The sequence below is a fragment of the Ziziphus jujuba genome, chromosome 1, assembly GCF_031755915.1.
Source record: "Ziziphus jujuba cultivar Dongzao chromosome 1, ASM3175591v1".
NCBI classification, from domain to species: Eukaryota; Viridiplantae; Streptophyta; class Magnoliopsida; order Rosales; family Rhamnaceae; genus Ziziphus; species Ziziphus jujuba.
The window spans coordinates 30,047,278-30,061,787 of record NC_083379.1 but is presented as its reverse complement, the minus strand read 5'-3'; the positions used below and the strand labels follow the sequence as shown (position 1 = coordinate 30,061,787).

At 35.1% G+C, this 14,510-nt stretch overlaps 1 protein-coding gene across 1 annotated transcript; it reads left to right on the top strand.

Annotated features, from left to right (window-relative positions):
* The first annotated feature begins 823 nt into the window (after positions 1-823).
* On the top strand, positions 824-12,996 carry LOC107426747 (FIP1[V]-like protein). The gene is made up of 9 exons (XM_016037018.4): positions 824-1,941; positions 4,119-4,372; positions 5,748-5,874; positions 5,947-6,015; positions 6,139-6,279; positions 6,481-6,582; positions 6,674-7,020; positions 7,627-9,298; positions 11,794-12,996. The coding sequence occupies exons 1-9, from the start codon at positions 988-990 to the stop codon at positions 12,352-12,354; spliced, it is 4,227 nt and encodes a 1,408-aa protein (XP_015892504.3). The 5' UTR covers positions 824-987; the 3' UTR covers positions 12,355-12,996.
* The last annotated feature ends 1,514 nt before the right edge of the window (positions 12,997-14,510 follow it).

Below are 14,510 nucleotides of genomic sequence, written 5' to 3'. Positions count from 1 at the left end.
TAATTATAGATTAATGGTTGATTATATAAAAATGAAAAATAATAATATAGAAATAAAATATTATATATTGGTATTAATAGTATTTAAATCAATAACATTAAACAAATAAAAATAAAAAAATAATATAATATATTATACTAAATATTAAGGATAACTATGTTTAATACAATAACTTTATAGTTGATATATTAATAATAATATAAAAAATTATTAAGAAGATATTTTTGTAATAATTATTTTTTAGATTTTATATTTCAAAATGAGAATAAGGAAGAAACAGATAATTTTCAATTATCCAAAAATTCTATAAATATTGAGATAATATTTATGAAATATAATGTAATTGTAATAATTATTTTATCTTAATGAATAAATAAATTTTATCAAATATATATTTTTTTTTATATTTTTATTAATAATAATTTATTTATGATCATTACTATTAAAGTTAATTAAAAAAAATAATATCTATTCATTTTTTTTATAAATTTTATAATTAATTGATTAAATAAATTAATTTAAAATTTTACTAAAAATTTCTAGTTTTAAAATAAATTTTAATCATTTTTATTTAATATTTTCAACATATTTATTAAAATTTTTATATTTTAAACTTTTCAATATTTTTACCCATCTACTTAATACCCCAATTTTAAACCTTAATTCAAACCCAAAACAAAAAGTTCATAAACCATAACCGAAACCGAATGGGCGTTTGAAATTACATAAAATGGAAAATCGAAAACCTGAAGAAAAAAAAAAATAATAATAATAAAATAAGAAAAAAGGAAAATGAAAAGAAAAGGTAAAACAAAAACAGGACAAACTGAAACACATTCATACACAAGAAAAGAGCCTCACAATCGCCAAACTGCTTTGTTTCACTTCCGAAACCTCAAAGCCCTCTTTTTCTCTTAAACTCACTCTTCCCTATCAGACTCCTATCTCTCTCTCTCTCTCTCTTTCCCTCTCTCTCTCTTCCATCACATGGAGGATGACGACGAGTTCGGAGATCTTTATACGGACGTTCTTCGACCCTTTGCTTCTTCGTCCTCAACATCATCCACCGCTTTGCAGCCCTCACAAGCTTCTTCTTCTCCTTCAATCGCCCCATCTATCCACCGTCCGATCCATCTCAACCTCCACGGCGGCGACTCTGCGATCGCCAACGGAGCTTCCCAATCCTATCCCAATGTTCCTCGTCCACTCACCAACCAAACCCTAGTTACCTTTCCCTCTCCCGCCGCTGATTATGTTCTCGATAACAATTCGATCCGCCGTGGCGGGGTAGCGGACGACGAGCCCACTGGGGCTAGGTTTTTGGAGCCTGATGGTGCTAAATTGCGAGAGGCAGCTTTGGAGGATGCCAACTATGGCGGCGTTGTCGATAATGATGGTTTTAGACGGCAAGTGGGTGGCAAAGATGAGGAATTGATGGACAAGGATGTCAATTTCGATGTTGAAGAGGGAAATACGGGGATTGGGGTTGGGGTTGATGATGATGAGGATGGTATGGGTTCTGAGCCGGTGATTCCTGGGCTCTCGAGCAGCGTACCGGTTACAGAGAACGTGGGACCTTCTAGGAGGGATGGGAATAGCGGTGGCGATAAAGGTGATGAAGATTGGGACAGTGATAGTGAGGACGATTTGCAGATAGTGTTGAATGATAACAACCATGGGCCCATGGCTATGGAGAGAGGTGGAATGGTGGGGGCAGATGATGATGATGATGAAGACGACGAAGATGGGCTTGTTATTGTGACTGATGGCGACCCTAACCAGGCACTGGAAGAGCAAGACTGGGGTGAGGACGGGACGCAGACAGCCGATGGCGAGAGAAAGGAGGCTGGTGAAGGCGGCAAAGCCGGTGCCGGAGTAGCTGCGGCCCCAAAAGTTGGTTATAGCAATCATGGGTATCACCCATTTCATTCTCAGTTTAAGGTCAGTGTCTTAATATGATGCTTCAAATAGAGGTTTTTTTTCTTTTTTGTATACTGGGGTTTTGATTTCCCCCTTATTAGTTAGAGTGTAATTTTAGTTTGTAATGACATAGAAGATGTGAATTGTATAGTATTTTTCTTTTTTCAAGAGAAGTGCAAATTGATAATTGGGTCTTGTATATGCTACATAAATATATATGAATTTGGTAATTTGAATTTTTCTAGATGCTACAAAAAATATATGAAATGACTTCATTGACTGGAATTTACAACATTCAATATCTTAATTTCTCGAAAATGAGTGTTATAAGTGATGGAATTTACAATTTGTTGGTTACTAGACACTTAATGAAGAGTGATGGAGTTAACAATTTATTGGCTACTAGACACCTAATGAAGCTTACTTGTGCTGAAATTTTATTTTAAGTCAAAAGTGTATGCAGTTGCTTTTGGGCGGCTAGAAACTTCAAAATTATCGTCAACCATCAAATTGCGTAATCCTGGGTTGCATACTTCATAGCAGCTGTTATTTTTCTTCTTTCTTTATATATTCAACTCCTTGTAACCTTTAAATGGAACAAAGACACGGAAAAGAAAATTTTGAAGGTCAAGGTGCTTTTGGAGCTGTGTTTGAGTGCTCTCTGGTGCAACAATACACTTATTAAGATACAGAAACCTGACTGCATCGTCTGTTTATAAATGCTCTTCTTAAGCAATCATCCCAAATATTTTCTTAAACAAGTATTGGAAGGTTCAGTTCCTAGATTTCTTCACCATTGTTGTCATTATTATGATCATCATCAAGATCAACATTTTGTTAGGTTGCTTTGTCAAAACCTATTTGAGAAGAAGCTAGTTTTTTCATTTCCTCTAGGGTCATTAGTATAGGCTTTCAATGGCTTGTCGATAGAAAAAGCAACTGGAATAGGGATGTTAATGAAAATGAAGAACAATATTGCTGACGAAGTTTTAAACTACCATTCAAAAAGTGTCAATTGTTGCTGTGGTTAAAGGTGTTGTTGTTATTTGATCTATTTGCACAGTATATTTCTATGTTCAGGAACAAATGCAGATATTAAATTGCAGATAAAAGGCCACCATATTAAGTTCCCATCTTGCAGAAAATAGTTTCCTATTATGTAAACTGGACTGTCATAGTATTTTTGTTTATGTTCTTAGATTGTCTTGAGCTTTTGTTTTATCTCGTTCCAAACTATTTGTAAAGAGAGTGAATAGCTGCAATGATCTGAACTGATTTGAATTTGCTTATTTGTTGAACTTCAAGTTGAGCCAACTCTATTTGTTTGACTTCCATTTTTTGGATCAAAAATATTTCTCAGTGAGTTTTTGTGTGTAAATTTTTTTCTTTAATCTTTTTGTTATGCTTACAACAGTAGCTTCAAGTGGTGAATCTTCATAATTTAAGTTGTTGCTTCTTGTTTTAGTTCTATTACAACCTGTAAATCTTACATTCCATTCCATCTTGAATACCCTGCTTGCATGACCTACAGCCCTTTTACAATTGCTTGTCCTTGTTATAGAAACTGTGTTATTGAACAAGAAAGAAGCAGGTTTTGTGAAATGATCATGGAGATTTCCCCTCTTTCAGCCACTGCCACTGGCATTTAGATAAACTAGACGCTAATCCTTTGGTGCCTGTTTACCCCTGTTTCTCATTTCTTTACTGCCTGTGGGCTTTGGTCCTTGTACTTTTTTATGTTATGGACAAATGATATGCGATTTCATGAGCTGAGCTAAATGAACTATTGTTATACTTGCTCAAGAACTCCTTTTTCTTTTGTAGTTTTGGGAAATGACCCTTTTCTAATATTATCTTGCCTACATTATCTGCATCCATTTCTCTCTCTGTTATAGTCCTTGAATCTCTTTTCTTTTTTTTTCTTTTTTTCCCTCTCTTTTTTCTTTTTGCTTACTGGATGAGAAGTGTGACCTTAATTTCTCAGTCATTATTGGATTGATGGTTTATTGATTCCCATAATGGGCCTTTTTTTCACAGTGTTTTTGCTGTGCAAAACTTATTGTTTAAGTCTTAGTGGTTTTTTATTAAATAACTTCAAATTCAGTTTTGCAGTTGTAAGATATGTTTGAAGAAAATATGCTGTGACCTCTACTAGTTTTGGTAGTAATCCTTCGCATTTGTTTTGTGTTTTCATGTAGTATGTGAGACCTGGCGCAGCACCAATGCCTGGAGCAAGTGCATCTGCCCCTGCAGGTGTCCAAGGTCAAATTCGCCCACTTGTGAACATGGGTCCTATAGCTGGTCGAGGCAGAGGTGAATGGCGACCAACTGGATTGAAAAATGCTACTGTAATGCAGAAAAATTTTCATCCAGGTTTTGGGCCGGCTTGGGGCAACAATATGGCAGGGCGAGGTTTTGGAGGCGGACTGGACTTTACACTTCCTGCACATAAGTAATTTCATTTACCTGAATTTGTACAATTTATTCTCAGGCATTTGGTGATATTCTGAGTTTCTTTACTCCTTTCTCATTCTTCTCTCCATCTCTCCACTTGCTTGTTATTTAATTATTTATATGCTAATTTTTTGTACCTAACACATGAGATTTGGAGGAAGGATTAAAAATGTGAGGAAACAGTTTTCAATCTTAAAATGCAGATGAGATATGGAGGAATTAAATCTAGTAAACATTACTGGTGAGGCCATAAACTACCTATCACACAAAATTGTGAGGAAACATTTTGCTATTCCTTTTCTCTTTACCTTACAAAACAAATAGAGCTTAAGGGGTTTTGTCATTCCTCATAACTGGCATACTTTTCTCCTGCTCTTTAAAGTTGCAAATCTATTAAAAACAAGGTCAAAGTTGATGTGGTAGGAGCCCTAAATTATGTAATGGAAATTAGGTCTTAAATATGATCTCATTTTTTGGTTTTTAGAATTGTAAATTGCTTTGCATTCATGAGGGAATTTCCACTATGTAACTGTATCATGCAACCTCATCATATTGATATTGTTCTTTGCTTGTTAGCGATTATGTCCTTTTTTTTTTGGCCCGTATGATGGTACTTCATAATTTATTTTAATTTGAATGGCCTATTGGAAAAGTTGGTGCTTACACATCCAGTTTGGAACAAGATGTCTGCTTGCAGGGTTTATTGGACATTTGTTAAATCAATTAAATGTGTTTCCTTTCATGTCACTTAGATTCCATAATTTTTGTTTTCAATACCATTTTTGTGTATTCCTTAATGTAAGCTCGACAAGAGGTCACCTTGTGTATTTTTTCAGAGATGTTGAATAATTGTCAAAAGCATCTTCGAACATATACTCTGTTGCTGAATGTTAATATTGGGTGTCAGCTTCTTTGGTAGGTAGTGTCCCATTGCAATCAAGAGTATAGAGTTTAGAATGATCGGTTTATTGTCACAGTTAGATAAATAATTGATGTGCCCTGGCTTGCTTTGGGTAAGACATAGATGCTATATATATAGATATGTATTAATTTCTGAATCTCTTTCTGTAATTTTTTCCTTTGCATTTTGGTTCTTGTTTTGAATTATTTATCTGGTAGATGAGGCAATATCCTATGGATTTACTAGATTTCTTCACTAATGTATGGTGACAGTGCTGGAGTTTACTGTCTGTAAGTGGCTTGCAGTTATTTATATATAGCTTACAAGATTCATCTTATTTGGCAAGCACCTCAGCTAAAAAAAATATGAGTGAAATGGATGCTGTTATTGATCTTCTTAGTGATGAAACCTTTGAAATCAGAAAACAAGTTGTTGATTATGATTGCTTATGTGTTTCTTTTAATGATTTCAGGACTATATTTGATGTTGATATTGATAGTTTTGAGGAAAAACCTTGGAAATATCCTGGTGTTGACACATCCGACTTTTTCAACTTTGGGTTTAATGAGGACAGTTGGAAAGATTATTGCAAACAGCTGGTAATTTGCTAAACTTTAAAAATAGAATCTATTGTGTAAACAAGGACTAAGAATGCCTCTATAATTTCACAGGAACAGCTTCGCTTGGAGTCCACTATGCAAAGCAAAATTCGTGTTTATGAAAGTGGACGAGCTGAGCAGGTAGCAGAGTGCCTATGTATATGGATCTTAATAAATCCTATTGTATTTCCATTTTCTCTTCTACACCATCTTTTGGTAAAAAGGTATAGGATACCATTTTTGATCCCTAATTGCATCATGCAGGAGTATGATCCTGATTTGCCCCCAGAGTTAGCAGCAGCAGCAGGTATTCATGATGTTCCTGCTGAAAATGCAAATCCTGGAAAGTCAGATGTTGGGCAAAGTGATTTAGCTAAAGCACCTGCTCGTATCCGACCACCCATAGTATGTATATCTGGCTTATGTATTCGTCATACTCATTACTTATGAAATCAGTTGTATTTTTCTTGATTTCTATGTTTATATTCCTTTAGTTTCTTGTTGTTTGTATTCTCTATTTAAATTAAATTGCTCTAAACACAACAAATACTATTATTGTTTGCTAGTTTAGATTCTGCACTGAGTAGTTTAATTATTTCCAACCAGCCAACTGGTAGAGCAATACAGGTGGAAGGAGGTTATGGTGAGCGTCTTCCTTCCATTGATACCCGACCACCCCGAATTCGTGATTCAGATGCAATCATTGAGGTACTTGATGCTTGTGTCTAAGTTCATCAATTTATGTGTGTCTGATACTTGTGCGAGAATGCAATTAGATTAACTGTATTTGGTTATATAGATTGTCTTGCAGGACTCTTTAGATGATGATGCCTCTGCAGGAAATGGTATGCCAGATGGACCAGACAATGATTCTACAAGAGAGGATCTTGGAGAAGGTAATATAGTTAACGAAGAGAATGCACAGATGGACTCTGAGTATTTTGACAACTTTCGCGAGGCATCTAATGGTCGGAAGAGAGAGCCAGCTGGAGCAAGAGTTCCATTCCTTAATTCTGTTCAAGATGACACACCTGATGGAGATGGCATTTTATCATTCCCTCCTGAGGCACCAGTGCAATATGCTGGTTCCAGGGGCCAGACACCTGTTTACTCTGGTGGCAGCTTTGGGACTGCAAATGAAGAAAGGTATATGACACTGTTGTCCAATCTGCATTTCCTTCTTGATACTTCATTAATATCAATCTATCTGTTATTGTAATATTATATATTTTCAGACTCTGCCTTTTGTTTTCCCAGTGAAGGTTAACCACTTAATTAAACCCTCTTTCTTTACATTCTCAAATACAGAAACGATAATTTAGTATGTTAATTTCTCCGTATCTTTTTCTACAATATTTCCTCTTTTTGCTTGGTTTTAAGTTTCTGGAGAGCCATTTTTGTTTGATTGTCTCTGCAAATAGTTAATGCAGCTAATCTAAAATATGGTGCATTTTGAAAGAATTAGTGCCTATCCCAAGCAACATTTTTTGGGAAGAATGTACAGAGAAATGGTTGGTTTCCATTTTTGGTTGCTCAACCTTCTTGAACCATTTCAAGTACACAAAAAAATGCTTAGTTTTTGCATGATTGATTATGTTTCTGCAAAAAAAAATTAATTCAATCAAGGAGTTTTTTGATTATTTATTTTTTTAATTTCTTTTTCGCTGACCTCTAGCGGCTTGATTCTGATTTGTCTTGGATAAGATAGTGTCTAAACTTCATTAACACCTTTTAATTCTTTTCTGGATACAGGCAAACAAAGGGAAAAGCACATGACAAATCTCCTCATATGACTCCTAGACAAAATTTAAAGGAGAAAAGATCTAATAATGAGGTAGAATACTCAGTTGAAAGCTTGGATGGCAAGCATACTCCTTTATCATCATCCCCTGCCACTGCTAGGGCTGTTCCTGAATCGAGTGTTGAGCTCAGAGATGCTGATTATGATGAACTTCCACTGGCTGATGGAAGCTCTGGAGTGGAGAAGGATGAAACAACTTCAAATACAATAACTGCAGTTGATACTCTTGAGGATGGAACTATAAAGAAACAGAAAATAAGTTCTCGTGTTGAACAACCCATCATCCAAGAATTTGATGATGGAGAAGACTCAAAGGCTGCAAGAAGTAGTGACAACAGCAGAGCAAGATCAGGAAGCAGCAAGGATTATCAGAAGTGGCGAGATGGGGTTGAGGAGGAAGTCATCCAAAGGCGTTCAACACGTGTGGGGAGTTTAAAGAGGCATCTTGATGAAAAAGAACAGAGTTTTCAAAGGAAAAGTCGAGATGGTAGACAAGAATTGGAAAGAAATCGCATGGTAGCAAAAGGGAGGGAGGACTCATATCCTTATCGAGAAAGCGATCCTAGCTTGGTCCATCATTTCCATATGAAAACCGATGGGTTAGAGAGGCGGAAGGAAAGGGACAACCCTGATGGGGCTTGGCAACGGAGAGATGATGATTCTTATAACAGCAGAAGAATTAGAACTGAAGAAACAAGAAAAAGAGAACGTGGTGATGAAACGGGATCCAGGCATCGGAGTAAGGTTAGAGACAGTGACAGAAGTGACAAAGATGAAGTTCTCCATTCAAGAAAACAGTTGGATAATGGAAGCTACAGGGTTTATTATGAGAAGGATGTTGGTGTGCGAAATAGGGAAAGGGATGATAGTTTGAAGGCTAGGTATGAGCATATGGATGATTACCATGGAAAGAGAAAGAAGGATGAGGAACATCTGAGGAGAGACCATATAGACAAAGAAGATATCTTGCATGGCCACAGAGAAAATGCTGGTCGTCGAAAACGAGAAAGGGATGAATTTTTGGACCAGAGGAAGAGAGATGAACAACAAAGACTTAGGGATAATGTTGATGATCACCATTCAGTTAGGCTCAAAGATGAGGGCAGGTTGCAGAGGGAGAGAGGTGACCGGCCGAGAGAACGAGAGGAGTGGCATAGGATAAAACCGTCTCATGAAGAAAGTGTATCCAAGCGAGAAAGAGATGAAGGAAGAGGCGTTATAAGGAGTGGTCGTGGTGCGGAAGACAAAGCATGGATTGGTCATGCCAAGGCAAAGGATGAAAATAAAGCTTCTGATAAAGAGTACCAATACAAAGAGACAGTGCGACACAGTGAACCATCTAAAAGAAGGGAAAGAACTGAGGATGAAAATTCTCATCATGGGGGACGTGATGATGGGTATTCACGTGGAAATCACATGAGTAATGAAGAGAGAAGATCTAGACAGGAAAGGACAAGTACTCGTAATGAGCGCGCTGTCAATGCTTCTGATGACCACAAGATGCATGACAGAAAACATAAAGAGAACATGAGGAGGAATAAGGAATCTGAAGCTGGTGATAACAGCTATTTTGTATCCTCCAAGAGAAATCAAGAAGACAATAGTGGCCAGAGTATTGAGCCGGTATGTCCCTTGCTTAAACGCAAGAATATAGGTCTATGAGGAGATAAAGAACAATTTCTTTCCGTTAAATTTGAGTTACCAGCATATATGAAATATAAATGCAAAATCTTGAGAATGAAATAATAAATTCAACCTGCTTTTTTTTTTTTTTTTTTTTGGGGAAACAAATAATTGTGCTCAAGCATTTTTCAGCAAGATTAGCATGTTAATTTAAGTTTGCGTGTGTAGAGATGTAGGGGGGTGGTAGACCAGCATTTAATTTCAAGTTTCTATTACCAGCAAAATACTAACAACAATGTAGGAGCCTGTGTGTTGACAGGACATGATGCAATTGAGCATCTTCTTCTTGGCTTCTCTCTCTCTCTCTCTCTCTCTCTCTCTCTCTCTCTCTCTCTCTCATGTTCCTTCATATCCTTTCTTCTTTCTAGATAGTTCTTTTCTCTCTACCATTATATGTTTTTCCATCTAGTATTCATCTGGAAAATCATTTCTTGTTGCACCCTTGATGTTTTATAATTAAGATGTTTGATGAGTTTATTAGGTAAACCTATATTGTTGCTTGTGACCGGTAATGGAACTCGACTTTTATAGATAAGATATGAAACATTATAGTTTATAGTATTTTTAATGAGCTAGCATTTTTACATAAGTTGTGACATGCAAGATGGTTTCTTTCGATAAATCAATAATCTTGTTTTTGTTTTTCTTCTTCAAAGCCAAAATTTCAAAATTAGTTGTATGGCTCAAGTTTCATTTGATATTACTCAGTGAGCAATTTTATGAATATCCTACCCAGGCAAGCCTTTAGGCTATGATTGTTGATCGATTGTCCCTCTATAAGTTATATTTTCAAGCCCTTGACTAGGTTGCAATGCTGAGTTTCAAAGTTGTGATCAAAGGCCAGGTTCTTTGATAACTTTCCCTACTTTTGAGCTAATCCATCTGCTAACAACTTTTACTGTGGACTTAAAAAGTAAGTTGCTTTATTACGACTGCTCTTTTAATATGAGAATGCTTATTTAGTATGACTAGTTAGAATATCAAAATGAATTATTTTGGAAGGCATGTTAAATGCTGTACACTGAATACTATTATACTCAAGGTTACATACTTCCATTTTGAGTGATGGAATGATTTATGCTTTTTAGTTTTATTAAATCAGTACTGAGAGAAACAATTTAGGCTTACATACAATGTGGACAACATTATGCATTCTATTCTATAACATTATTGCTTTATGATGTTAATGATACAATTGTAGCCATCAAAGTCATATTTTTTTTTTTTTTTTCCCTCTCTTTCTTTCGACAGATAAACTAAACCTTTGTTGAGTACAAAAAAGTAAAAAGTTAACTTCGTCTCTTCAGATTGGTCACATGGCACACAAATTTGCTTTGTTTATCTTTCTTGTTTTGGCGATGTTCTCAGTTATCTTTCAGTTTGTTGGCTATTCTTTTTCTGCACGTTTTATTTTGTTTCCAAAGTGGTGCACAACCTTGCAAACCAGATAATATGTTACATTTCCAATCTTATCCTAAAAATTTTATTCTGCTGGGCATCCTTTCCCTGGAGTCTGATTACATGTAATTCGGGTGAAACATCCCTTGGATTGCATGTTGGATGCTGGATTCCCAATAGAAATTTACTGCTTATCCTGATGGTTTTACTTGTCATATATTTATGCTGGGCTTCTGGCATCCGATTACATGTAATTCAAATGAAATATCCCATGGATTACATGTAATCGTGTGCCAGATGCCCAGTAGAAAATTACTGCTTATTTTGATGCTTTTACTTGTTTATTTATTTATTTTGGTTAGAGTATGAGCGAATTAATCCAGAATTGATTTTTAATTTCTACGCATAATTCCTTATTTGGCACAGTTCACCGATTTTACTTGGTGTTTTCTTTTTGATATATCACTGGCAGGGTGCTGACCAAGTGCTTCAATTTCAACATTTGAACAAGAGAATTTAATATGGGTTGAATTTATATCTTACCTTATTAGTAAAGAACTTACAAGGATAGGATCATGAAACTATGTGTTGTTTTCTAATTGGTATATTTAGCTTTGCTGACTGCTAATATGTTGAGACACTTATGGCTTTTATGGATCTAAGTCTATAAGGGTGGTGCCTTTTAAAAATAAAATTGTGTCATTGACTTTTTTTTTATTGGAATATATTATCTCATTTTTTATCACTGTTTTAACTTCATTTAATTCTGCATGTGATACCTGTTTCTTGATTAAAGGTATAGGTTTAATATTCTATGAGTGAAAGGGGAATGGCTACCCAACATTCTAGTGTTGGTTTGATTGAAAAAGGGGAAAAAGAAGAAAGGCAATTGTGTTTACAACTCGCACCATGATGATAGTTCCATGGAGTTATCCTGAGGAATTTTGCCAATAATTTATTATTGTTCGTTTGCCCTTGGTACTTTGGCTGTTTGTTGAGCTTCTTTCTCATTATTTGTTTGTTTTGCCATTTTATAGGGCTTGAAAGGCACCTTTGATCAAGGGATTGGTGAGCATGAAATTCCATTGCAACATCATTCTTCCAGAAAGCATAGGGAAGATGCTTCCTCAGATGAGGAGCAGCAGGATTCAAGAAGAGGGCGATCCAAATTGGAACGCTGGACAAGCCATAAGGAGAGGGATTTCTCCATCAAGAGTAAGTCGTCATCTGCCCTAAAGTTCAAAGATATTGATAGGAATAACAGTGGGCCCATAGAAGCTGGTAGGCTTCCAGATGAACCTCTCAAGCCAGTTGATACCGTTGATAGTCAACGTCCATTGGCTGAAGAGAGAGATGCTGCTGATCTGGAGGTTAAGGATGCTGACACAAAACCAGTGGAGGATCGGCACCTGGACACTGTTGAGAAGTTGAAGAAACGTAGTGAGCGGTTCAAGCTTCCAATGCCAAGTGAGAAAGATGCATTGGCTGTTAAAAAGATGGAGAGTGAAGCATTGCCTTCAGCCAAAAGTGGAACTCCTGTGGAATCCGAGATTAAACAAGAACGTCCAGCTCGTAAAAGAAGGTGGATTAGTAACTAAACTAAAATAAAGGAATTGCGTCGCATGGGTAAATCTCCTTATCATGATTCGTTGAAGTTTGCGTGGACTGCATGGACTGATTCTTCACTACTAGAATCCAGCTGGTCCATGATGCTATTTGCCCTACGATGGTTTTGTAGGGTTATTTTGATGGCCACATTACCTTTGTGGTAGCTATATCGCTTGTAATCATGGTGCCACAATATGCAATTAAATTTTATGATGTATATACTGTTGAATGTAACATTGATCTGGTCACTGATGGTGGCAGAGAATTGCTTTTAGGAAAAATTTCATAATTTGTAGTTCTGAGTCCATTTTGGGTTACCATGAAGGTAATCTGCCCTGGAAAATGCATCGATCAGATTTGAGTGGAAGCCAGGTCCCCAGGGATGCAAGGCACCCAGTTGAATACTGGCAAGCTTCAAGGATTTTGAAGATATTAAGAGAAGAACTGATGTACTACTAAAGAGAAGCTTTACCATATGTTTGAAGTCTATTTCACTGCTTTTGGTGGATGAATTTAGATTTTTATATGTTGTATCCTGTATTCTGATTATAGCGTTGAAACATTTTTGTTTTCACTTTGATTATTTTTGGCAGCAAGCCTGAAATGCATAAGGTTAGAAAGTTCTTTTTGTATCTTAGGGAACGACTGAAATTGAAAGAGCTAAAAAGAGTTACTAAAAATTTAATTAAAGGAATATAAAGAAGTAAATTTTGGTTTTATATAAAACTGTATGAATGTCTTACATATGATTGTGTGCTGGGCAATACTATCTGATATTATTAAGCATTTTCATTTTAACCCTTTGTTTTTTTTTTTTTTTTTCATGAACTTCATTGTAAACCTACTGTTATCTACTTATAATGTGAAGATGTGAATTGGTGAGATGTAGCACTTTTTCTAGACTAGGAATTGCATTAATTTGACCTTGAAAGAAAATATACTACGGACGCCAAGTTGTTTAGCGACTTGTGATTGGGTCCTCTTCCTTACACACACACACACGCACACACACGCACACACACACACACACACACACACAAAAAAAAGTGTTTATTTGTTTGAAAAATTAATATAAAAATAATCTTGCAAAGGGATGAGTTAAACAACTCAAGCTAAGTACCTCGCCTACCTCGCATATGATGTATTAAGATAGTAACAAAGTACTATCCGCTTTTTTATTTTTATTTTTTATTTTTCAATCAGGTCAGTTTTATCGAGTTATTACTAATATTAAATTAACATCAATTTAATTACTCGTGTAAATTAAGACAATTCAAACTAATAATAAGTGGAAAGATCCTTGGCTGTAGTTATATATATATATATATATATATAATGCAACTTTTTGTTAAAAAAATGTTTCCCTTATTCTAAAATTTTACAAGCAAATTATTTATTTATTTGTTTGTTTAAAAATTTATTAAACTTTGTTTTTTACGAAGACAGAATTTTTTTGAAGACAGAATATATATATATATATATATATATATATATAGAATATCTAGATTCCCACAACCACACCCTTTACAATTTGTGCCATTAATTTTTCAACTCATCAATTTAAACTTTGTTATAAATATAGAAAGAAATATGTGAGAAAGGAAAGAATAAAGAATATATTAATTTTATTTTATAGTGTGTTTCAAAATGATAGAGAAGGGTCCTATTTACAAATTTTTCCATGATATGGATAATTACCATAAAACAGAGATAAATAACTATGATAAATTTGAGATAATATACAAATTGTAACTATCTTATCTCAAGGGATAATAAGCATCCATATTTGATATTATCATGATATTGGTAATATTATAATACTCCCCTCCAGGTGCTTAAACATACATGTTAATACTACCTTGTTAAAAACCTTATCAAAAAAATCTAGTGGGATAACATCATGATAAGAAAAAAAGAGTACAGCTACATATGCTTCCCTTCAAGAAAATAAACTAACTTTACTTCAAATATCGTAATTAACACATTCATATTCTGTATAAAAACTTTCTAAATGTTGAACTAGAAGTGTTTTTATGAATAAATCTATAGGATCGTCACTTGAATGAATAGGATGAATGTCAATGAATTTACTTTTAACAAGTTCATGCAGAAAGAAATATTTCTAGGAAAAATGTTTGGTTCTGTC